The sequence below is a fragment of the Papaver somniferum genome, chromosome 1 (assembly GCF_003573695.1).
Source record: "Papaver somniferum cultivar HN1 chromosome 1, ASM357369v1, whole genome shotgun sequence".
Taxonomy (NCBI): Eukaryota; Viridiplantae; Streptophyta; class Magnoliopsida; order Ranunculales; family Papaveraceae; genus Papaver; species Papaver somniferum.
Window position 1 is genome coordinate 181,667,700 of NC_039358.1, and position 11,411 is coordinate 181,679,110.

The 11,411-nt window shown below is 36.1% G+C and overlaps 1 protein-coding gene across 1 annotated transcript; it reads left to right on the forward strand.

Annotated features, from left to right (window-relative positions):
• The first annotated feature begins 1,111 nt into the window (after window positions 1-1,111).
• LOC113355294 lies at window positions 1,112-1,814 on the forward strand. The gene is made up of 2 exons (XM_026598120.1): window positions 1,112-1,245; window positions 1,331-1,814. Exons 1-2 carry the CDS (start codon window positions 1,112-1,114, stop codon window positions 1,812-1,814), a joined length of 618 nt encoding a protein of 205 aa, XP_026453905.1.
• The last annotated feature ends 9,597 nt before the right edge of the window (window positions 1,815-11,411 follow it).

An 11,411-nucleotide genomic window follows, 5' to 3' on the forward strand; every position in this document is an offset into this window, starting at 1 on the left:
GGTCGTCCATGGGAATTTGATAGAAAAACTAGTCATGATGGTTATAAGAATACCTACAATGTTTTTATGGGATGACGTCCGTATAATACTTGTACCCAGTAAAGAGATTGTTCCTAAACCATCTACTGTAGAAGTTACCAATCTCTTATAGTTCAAGCAGTTTGAAGATGAGATAGAAGATGCAAGTGAAATATATGTGTTAATTGGAAAAGAAGAACATGCTGAAAGTAGTATCCTCATTGCAGCTCAACCTTTAATTAAAGAATTTGCATATGTCTTTTCTAACGAATTGCTTGATGAGTTACCACCGCTCTGGGATATTCAACATCGCATTGATCTAATTCCTGGATCAAGCTTGCCAAACAAATCACATTATAGAATGAGTCCTAAAGAGCATGAAAAACTTCGTCGCCAAGTTGAATAGTTGTTATAAAAGGGATTAATCCAATAGAGTCTTAGTTATCAGCCTTGTTGATCCCAAAGAAAGATGCTACATGGAGGATGTGTGTTGACCGTCAACTATCAACAAAATCACAGTCAAATACCGTTTTCTTATTCCAAGGTTGGATGACTTATTAGATCAGTTGAGTGGAGAGAAGGTATTCACCAAGTTAGACTTGAAAAGCGGATACCATTACATAAGGATTATTGAAGGTGATGAGTGGAAGACTGCTTAAAACTCGAGAGGGTTTATATGAGTGGCTGGTTATGCCATTCGGTTTGCCCAATATACCAAGTACATTCATGCTTATCATGAATTATGTACTGAGACCTTTTATCGGTACTTTTGTGGTTGTTTATTTTGATGACATTCTCATTTATAATGTTAATATGGACTTGCATGTCCAACATCTTCGATAAGTGCTTTCTGTGTTAAGCAGGGAGAAACTGTTTGCATCTATTAAAAAGTGTTCCTTCATGACATATCGGGTTTTGTTTCACGGTTATATTGTGACCAAGGAGGGGATCAAAGTGGACGAGTCCAAGGTTGAAGCTGTTAAAAATTGGACTAAACCTAGTATTTTGCACCAGGTAAGAAGTTTCCATGGATTTGCTTCTTTTTACCGACGTTTTATCCCCACTTCAGTACCATTATAGCCCCAATCACTAAATGCGTAAAAGGAGCAAGTTTTCATGGTCAGACAAAGCTGATGAAGCCTTTGAAGATGTCAAAACAAAGTTGATTATTGCACCACTGTTAATGCTACTAGCAAGCCGTTTTAATTACATTGTGACGTATCGAAGGTGGGGATTGGAGTTATTTTGAGTCCAGAAGGACGACAACAACTTATTTCATTGAGAAGTTGAATGGTGTTAAGCTTAATTATAGTACATATGACGTGGAGTTCAATGGAATAGTTCAGGATTTGAAGCATTGGCATCACTATCTTATTCATAACGATTCTTTAAAGCACATCAATAGTCAAGAAAATCTTTCTTTTAGACATGGTAAGTGGGATGGTTATCTACAAGAGTTCACTTTTGTGCTGAAACACAAGGCTGGATCGCAGAATCAAGTTGTTAATGCCTTAAGTCGCAGGAGTCTGTTTCTCAATACTATGAGAACTGAGGTATTGGATTTCGATTCATATTCTGATCTTATTAAAATTGACCCGTATTTCACAGAGATTGTGAATGTTCTCAATACAGGAGCAAGAAGTGAATACCATATGCATGATAGTTTTCTCTTCAAGGGAAATCAATTATGTATTTCAGATTCTAGTCTCAGTGTCAAGATTCTCAAAGATTTACATGACGAAGGACATATGGGCAGAGACAAGACTTTTCAACTTGTTTCGAATTCGTATTACTAGCCTACCATGAGACCTGAGGTTGGAAGATTTGTGGATAGATGTCGAATCTGTCAAGTATCGAAAGGAAAAGCGTCTAATACAGGTTTGTATATGCCGTTGAAAGTTCCAAGTCAACCTTGCACAAATTTGAGCATGGATTTCGTGCTAGGTTTACCTCGAACTCAGAGGGAAAATGATTCAGTATTTGTAATTGTTAACCGTTTTTCAAAGATAGCATATTTCATTTCTTGCAAGAAGAATACTAATGCACTGAAGGTAGCTGAATTATTTTTCCGTGAGATATATTGTCTGCATGGATTTCCTTGTTCAATTGTGAGTGACCGTGACACAAGATTCCTTAGTTATTTTTGGAAGACTTTATGGAAGTTAGCTAATACAAGACTTAACTTCAGTAGCGCATATCATCCTCAAAGTGATGGACAAACAGAAGTTGTGAATCGTTCATTGGGTGATTTACTACGATTTATTGTCGGAGAAAATATGAAGAGTTGGGATAAGAAACTTTGTCAATATGAGTTTGCATTTAATCACTCAGTAAATCGTAGTGTGGGTATGAGTCCTTTCGAGGTTGTTTATGGATACAAACCACGAGCACCAGTAGATTTAGCACATGTTCCTTATTTAAAGAGAATTGAAGCTAGAGTTGAAGAGTGAAAAGACGAGGGTACCCAAATACACCACAAGATTCAACCTATAAGTCCTGTACCGAATGTGATCGTCTATGGACAAAGTCGAGACAATACGACAATTCGGTTCACCCTTCGTGTGATCGTCTATGGATACGATATCGAGACAATACGACAACAAGACAACTTGTGTGAATTACTATGGATTCAAGATTGAGACAATACAACAACAAAGTGTGTTACTTGATAATAGGTTCGGTGATAACCAAGCTCTACATGATCACTATCAAGTAATGCAGAGTTAACATATATGTGTATTTAATTTTATTATAATAAACAATTATAATGCGGAAATCAACGTAAAAGACACAACAAGATTTTGTTAACTAGGAAACCGCAAATGCAGAAAAACCCCGGGACCTAGTCCAGTTTTAAATACTCAGAATTAGGCCGCTATACAAAATCTAATACCAACTTCGTATAGTTGAGACCAAGCAGACTCCCGGAGCTACTTAGTTCCCTCGGTATCCCTACGTCTTCGACTTCTAGAGTCACGCACGTGAATAAAAAGTCCTTTAGATCGTATTCTAAACATCAAAGGAAGAATCTGTTTGGTAACCGCTCTAATCAATATTGCTAAAGATTTAGATGAGTTGTTGACAAAAGCTCTTCTGTTTAACCTAATAAACTCCGTTGTCTGGTTAGATTAATCTAACTTTAACTACCGAAATAGTCAAGTATAGATTCACACTCAATAAAAATAAATCTCAAAAGAGATATATAAAGAATGTCGATCTCAAGCAACTAATCAATCGAATAAATACGATTCCAGTTGGATCCCAGCCGATCAAGGTTTGTGCACACAATTCACAACATACGAAACCAATAAGAAATCTTTTTCGTCTTCAAACCTTCTTTAATTTTCAATAACCTGTACAACACCACTTGAATATCTTGTAATCAATCACGCACAGAACGGAGTCTGTTAACTATGGATTATCAAAAAATGTCTTTAGATCCACAAACAGTTCTAAAGATCCCGTTGATACTCTGATCTAGTTTGAGTGAATCTTATATCAGAAGATAAGATTCTCAAGCATAAACAAACTAGGTGCAATCAAAGTTTCAACAACCGCTAGTCAATTCAAATCAATTGAAAACTAATAACATTGCAATTATCTAGTTTCCCACCAACGATACTCGTAAAGCTTCTTGGTCCCACAAAAGCCTTTAAATGAGTGGTCATAAGAGATTTCACCTATTTAGGAAACTTTCCTCTCCTAATAGACGGCTCCACCAGAAACAACAAGAAATGAAGTTTGGATGGATCTTAGGATAGTTCGCTAGAGATCCAAACTTAGGTATTTATAGGCCAAGGATGTTTGGACACCAAGGAATTTCCAAAACCGAAAATATTCTCAAGATATGCATTGAATGGAAAAATTCGGTTTTCATAATTCCAATAAATGCTTGTCCAATATTTCCGAAATATCTCAATAGAAAATCTCCAACTAGTAAATGCACATTGCTAATTTTTATTTTCTAGTGCTACACATTAATTGCTGGTCACTAATGTATAGAAAATCAAAAACCTTAATTAAAAGATTCTTAATTTATTTCGGTACATGATCACCTTGAGTACCAAAGGGATATAGTATCTCATATGATCAAACCTATAGCAATGGAGATCTAATGTTCCACATTTTACGTCTTGGGAGACAGTTAGACTGTATTCATAAAAAGTTGGCCTTTGCCTATAGAGATAACCCGGAAACCCTTGAAGGAATCCTAGCGATCAATAATGAGTTTCTAAAAGGTGAATAAGAACAAGAATCTGAAGAAGATTCTGATGAGCAAACAAGTGAAGACTAATTTGTCTTCAAGAAAAGAAAATAGACATCAGTTTTTGATTTCTTTCAAATTGTGTAAGGTCTATTATGAGTAAAACTATCTTTTATTTATGAATGCTTTATTTTACATAGCCTGTGCTTGAATGCTTTATTTTATTGTTATGTATGTTTACGGGATGTTTGATTTCGTTTTTCAAAACCTTGATATTCGATCTCATATTGTGTGAACCCTTATGGTTTGGGTGACTTTTTGATTTAGCAGGATTAAGTTCTAGCCCATGTTGGTAGGCTTTATCAAAGGATCATGAGGGGTTCTGATTGAAACAATATGTGAAAAAGTCACAATATGTTGAATCGTTTGGTTTAGCATAAAAGCATATGTGTTTCGGGGTTTTCAAATTTTGCTATGCATAAGTTAAAACCGGTTTTCAACCTTTCTATGGAAAAGGTTGGTTGTTGTTGTTCTTTTGTCTTGCAAGAGGATGACAGCATAGTGATATTTTGGTATCAATCCTCCCTGGAAAAGATGCAAACATTATTGGAGAAGAGGATGCATAATTTGAGGTAACGACTTTGTTAGTTAATCGTTTTCCTGTTTAAGAAAAGCCTGATTTTATTGCATATATTTATTGCTTTTACTTAACAAAATTTCGGTGCAATTGATGTTTTATTCCATTATTTGTTTATGGATGTGTGTGTGATTCAATTGTTTCCGGTTAAGAAAAACCATTGTTATCTTGCTTTATTGTTTGGTATCAATTGTTTAGGCTTACAAAATTTCGGTGCAATTGCGGTACTTTAATGTCTATGTTGCTTCAATTGTTTCTGGTTGAGGTAAACAATTATGCAAGTTGATTTATTTAGTTTGTATGAATTGTTTATGGCTTAACAAAAGAGTTTTCGGGATGAATTGTTTAGTCCAATTCGATTCCGGATAATAGAAACTATGTTAATTCTGATCTTAGTTAGACTTATCAAAGTGGAAGTTTTGGTTATTCAAGTCTAATCGAATGCCTTAACAAGAAATGCTAGTTAACTAACCTAGTACTTGTGAGATTTGTAAGATCCTTTCTGTTTGCTTTTTATTTGCTCATACCTTTGTCATTTTGTGACAAAAAAGGGGAGAAATATATGTGAAAAAGCGGGGGTACAACAACCTCACCCAATATTTCGATTAGCAATCTGTATGGACAAACTCTAATATACTTTCAAGAGAATCAACTAGACTCAATCTTAATAAAGTATATCAAAGAGTTATATCTCTCTTTCTTGATTCAATTCTTTCTCAAGCAGATAGAAATCTGCGAGTCTAATCGAATACAAGAGAAATCACTTTTACGGTACCAAAGACCAATGTTCAAGTATCAATCAATTTCAATCAACAACCATAGGTCGGATTTCCAATTGATTGATTCAAACGCATAACCTGTGATATTTCAATTATATAAGAAAATATAATGCGGAATAGAAATAACACAGACACCCGAATTTTGTTAACAAGGAAACCGAAAATGTAGAAAAACCCCGGGACCTAGTCCAGATTGAACACACACTGTATTAAGGCGCTGCAGACACTAGCCTACTACAAACTAACTTCGGTCTGGACTTTAGTTGAACCCCAATCAATCTCACACTGATCCAAGGTACAGTTGTGCTCCTTACGTCTCTGATCCCAGCAGGATACTACGCACTTGATTCCCTTAGCTGATCTCACCCACAACTAAGAGTTGCTACGACCCAAAGTCGAAGACTTTAATAAACAAATTTGTATCACACAGAAAAGTCTACAGTAATAGATAAATCTGTCTCCCACAGAAATACCTACAAGTTTTGTTTCGTCTTTTGACAAATCAAGGTGAACAGGAACCAATTGATAACCCGGAATTATATTCCCGAAGAACAGCCTAGTATTATCAATCACCTCACAATAATCTTAATCGACGCGGAGAAAGAAGATATCGTGGAATCACAAACGATGAGACGAAGATGTTTGTGACTACTTTTATATATTACCTATCGGAGATATTAATCTCAAGCCAATCGTTACGATTGTACTCAACACGATAGAATCAGCAAGATCAGATCACACAACTACGAGAAAGTAGTATCGGTCTGGCTTCACAATCCCAATGAAGTCTTCAAGTCGTTAACCTACAGGGTCTCGAGAAGAAACCTAAGGTTAAAGAAGAATTGACTCTAGCTAATACAACTAGTATCACACATGAGGTGTGGGGATTAGGTTTCCCAATTGCTAGAGTTCTACCTTATATAGTCTTTCAAATCAGGGTTTGCAATCAATGTTAGCTTGGTAACAAAACATTCAATATTCACCGTTAGATGAAAACCTGATTAGATTCAAGCTAATATCTTTCAACTGTTGGATCGAAAACTTAGCTTGTTACACACAAGTAAAATGCACGATTTTAGGTTTGTGTAACCGTACCCAAACATATACATTTGTTGGTTCAATAATAGTTAACCAAATGGTTAGCCATATGAGCACTTTCATATGAATCATATTCTTCTTCACCATAACTAGTTCAAATGACTCAAATGAACTAGTTGGAGAGTTGTTCAATTGTATAATGATGCGCGTCGTTTACACAACAAATTAATTACTTCTTTCCACACAATTAACTGGTAATATAATGGCAAGGAGTTCGTTCCCACGAAGAGCAGGGAGACTTTAATTGTTATAAGTAACCGAAATGGGGGTTTCAGATTTAGAATCGAACTAATTAGTAAAAGAAAATAATAAAATTTTGTTGTAAACAATGAGAAGAAAGATGACCAGGGAATCCTTCGACGTCACTGAACTGAAACTTAATTGAATACAAGTTTATCTATTGTTGAATTTATATTGTTACCAACCGTAGAATAGCAATAAGCTCTGTTATCCCCCGGATTCCTGTTGTCATTTGATACGGAAGCGCTCGACTACCAGTTTCTATCCAACTAACCCACCAAGAATAATCTCTCAAGGTGTAGATTAGAGAATGCTTTACACTCTGTGAATCAGGTTGATCCTAGCATCAGACGCATAGGCTCGGCCTGCTTACTAGTGTTATCTTTATACACAATTGCTTAACAGAATCCCTCTGTCAGCTCTTGCGATTTACTACTGGTGTAAAGAGTTGATGCGACAATTACACGTATCACACATCCCTAAACTAGTAGAAGAAATATTGATTGGTTAATTTAATTGATCACTTTAAATAACCCCTCAATAGTCTTAAACATTAAAAATAATAAAAATAATCAACAAATAAATAAAACTTAAAATAAACTTGGTTTAAGAAATTAAAGCTTCATTGTTAAGGACTTTGAGATCATCCCTAATCAAAAAGAAGCTTAGCTACTCATAAATAAATAGTACTAAGAAATAAATAAAGAAGAAAGAAGGAAATTCAAACTAAAAATAAAAGCCCAAAAGAAAAGCCAGGGAGCAAAACTTTATTTCTCTCTCTATTTTTGTCTTTAGCTACAAAAGGAATAATAAAAGAAGAAGTGTTTTCTCTCAAGTTTTTGGGTGCTATTTATAGCTTTCAAATACCCCAGCGGATCCACAAAACTCGTACATGATAGAGAAAAAAAGTCGGTGGAGTTTATCCTGCTGATAATTGAGTGCATCACGATGTATTCTAATAGCGTGTGTATGGCTTCTGATCCGTTCGATCCTCTGAGAAACCATTTGTATCTTCATCTGCACCGTCGACCTATCTAGCTACGTGAGCCGAGTTAGACCAAATCATTTTGTTCTCCAAAACGCGTCAACAATCTGCAGAACTACTGCAGCCAGGCTCCACCACGTGCTCGCCTTTTCTTTTCTTCTGATTTGTACGGGTTTAAACTTCAGAAGTGGGTCCCTGGATGACGTCATCTAATAACTCCATTCTTCATTAGAGCATCTCCAATGCAAAGGGTCAAGGTCATCCTAGGTGGAGGTCTTGTTATCACCTTTTTTTGGTGGGTTATTTGCTAAAAGACAAAAATAAATAAAGATAAAAAAATTGAACTAAAGTTCATCTCCAATCTTTAAGGTCTTACCTACACCTTTTTATTTAAATTTAGAAACAAAGTGATGATGTGGACCTAAGATCCAAGGTAATGAAGAAAGTCTTATTTAGACTTTCTCCATTACCCCCACTTAGCCATGTCATCCATCTCTATGACCTTGACCCTTGTGTTGGAGATGGAAATTTGGTGCAAAAAGTCTTAAATCCTAGGTGTCATTTATTTTTAAGACATTTACCCCTTGCATTGGAGATGCTCTTACTCGTTGTCAATCACCGTTAATGGCAGCAACCTATTCTTCTTTCATCGTCGATCAACACTAGTAACTTCATCACTCTGTTTCGCAAACTCGATCACCATCAATCATCACCGAGCCATCTTCATTCGATGTCTTTGTTCAGCTCCAGTTATTCTGTCAAAGTCGAGCTCTCGATTTCTGGTCACGATCGCAGCAAGCTCCATCTTCCCTCTGTTCATTCGATCAAAGCTCCACCCGAGGACAACTTGATCTCTCCATCTCTTCCATAATCACAATCTCATCATTTCTTCCAACAGACCCTCTCCATTAATGGCCGATAATGGCAGCAGTTCATCATTATTGTCTCGCCTGATTTCTCCCCAAACTCGAGCACCACTGATTTATGGAAATCAGTCACTTACCCAAGCTTTGTCTCACCTTCAGAAACCAAATGATGCTCTCAGAAACTCGAATATCTCTTATACAAAATCCATCATTATCTTGATCATCATGATCATCAAGTTCTGACTGCCATTGCATGTGTTCTGTTTACCAATAGGGAAGAAGGAGTGCCCTGAGTAATAGGGCAGAGGTCTACAGTAATATTTGAATTCTGGCTTCCCTTTTTGTAAAAGACGTGACTGCTTTTAACAGTTCCTTTGAAAGATGACTGCCCCTTAACAGGAGGGTGTCCCTTAGATATCTTCATTCACTTGTCAGTCCTGGAAGACTGACAGTTTAGTTCCAGCTTCATTCTTGTACTTGAATGAGTTCAATTTGGCCTTTGGACCCTCTCCACTAGTATCTATCTTCTTTTATTGCATAATTAAGTGTTATTTCACTTCTTTTGGATCATTTAACTAACAAAACACAAATAAGAGAAAACAAGCGTAATATACAATAATTTGCAAGAAAACCAACAAATACTAGCATGGAATTGACACCAAATATATATGAAATATGCACTTATCATATAAATCTTATGTAACTACACAAGACACAATCGAAGCAAAAACTATTTTATTCACTCGAATCGATTCATGAACTTTATAGCCACGGTTTACATTTTGCATTCCTTAGTTTTTATAAATATAAGTTCACAAAAAATCGTCTTTAGATATAACCAATTTAAGTTCGCAGATTTAGTTCGTGGACTTAAGTTCTCGGAAGGAGTTCTCAAACTCTAGCAGAATTTCTCGGGAAGAGAACTTCCGCCAGTTCGCGGACTGAGTTTGCGGACTTGGCTCGCATCACTTATTCCGGTTTTCCTGATTAACAAAGTACGCATACTTCGGTTCACGGAAAAAACGACTTATACATATATGTGTTGACACACAATGCTTATATCCAACAATGGTTATATAATCTAAACTCTCATTTCAATCATTGAAACATTCTTAGAGGATGTTATTATATAGTTGTTATTCACACACTATTTTCGTCAAAGTAAGAAATTTTCAAAGTGATTGGAACAAAACATGACTGTCGTCACTAGGTAAAAATGAACTTGGTGAAAAAGCGGGGGTACAAACAACCACACCCAATATTTCGCTTGGCAATCTGTATGGACAAACTCCAATATACTTTCTAGAGAATCAACTAGACAGTCAGACTCAATCTAGAGAAAAGTATATTAAGGAGTTAATATCTCTCTCACTTGATTTGATCTTTACTCAAGAAAATAAGAATTTGCGAGTCTTTATCAAATACAAGGATAATAAACTTGGATGGTACCAAAGACCAATATCCAAGGATCAATCAATTTCCAATCAACAACCAAGGTTGGATTTAACAATTGATCGATACAGCGCACAACCTGTGATATTTTAATTATATAACAAAATATAATGCGGAATAGAAATAACACAGACACCAGAAATTTTATTAACGAGGAAACTGCAAATGCAGAAAAACCCCGGGACCTAGTCCAGATTGAACACCACACTATATTAAGCCGCTACAGAAACTAGCCTACTACAAACTAACTTCGGTCTGGACTGTAGTTGAACCCCAATCAATCTCACACTGATTCAAGGTACAGTTGAGCTCTTTACGTCTCTGATCCCAGCAGGATACTACGCACTTGATTCCCTTAGCTGATCTCACCCACAACTAAGAGTTGCTACGACCCAAAGTCGAAGACTTTAATAAACAATTTGTATCACACAGAAAATCTACAGTTATAGATAAATCTGTCTTCCACAGAAATACCTACAAGTTTTGTTTCGTCTTTTGACAAATCAAGGTGAACAGGAACCAATTGATAACCCGGACTTATATTCCCGAAGAACAACCTAGTATTATCAATCACCTCACAATAATCTTAATCGACACGGCGAAAGAAGATATCATGGAATCACAAACGATGAGACGAAGATGTTTGTGGCTACTTTTCTATCTTGAGTATCGGAGATATAAATCTCAAGCCAATCGTTACGATTGCACTCAAAACGATAGAATCAGCAAGATCAGATCACCCAACTACGAGAAAGTAGTATCGGTCTGGCTTCACAATACCAATGAAGTCTTTAAGTCGTTAACCTGGTTTACAAGAAGAAACCTAAGGTTAAAGGAGAATCGACTCTAGCTAATACAACTAGTATCACACATGAGGTGTGGGGATTAGGTTTCCCAATTGCTAGAGTTCTCCCTTATATAGTCTTTCAAATCAGGGTGTGCAATCAATGTTAGCTTGGTAACAAAGCATTCAATATTCACCGTTAGATGAAAACCTGATTAGATTCAAGCCAATATCTTTCAACCGTTAGATCGAAAACTTAGCTTGTTACACAAAAATGAAATGTACTATTTTGGGTTTATGTAACCGTACCCAAACATGAACATTTGTTGGTTCAAAAATAGTTAACCA

What these genes read in the sequence shown, in the direction of transcription:
- LOC113355294 (XM_026598120.1), top strand. Translation starts at nt 1,112, where the DNA reads ATGCGTAAAAGGAGCAAGTTTTCATGGTCAGACAAAGCTGATGAAGCC. An exon ending in TACATTGTGACGTATCGAAG is followed by an intron (nt 1,246 to 1,330) that starts GTGGGGATTGGA and finishes GCTTAATTATAG; the next exon opens with TACATATGACGTGGAGTTCA.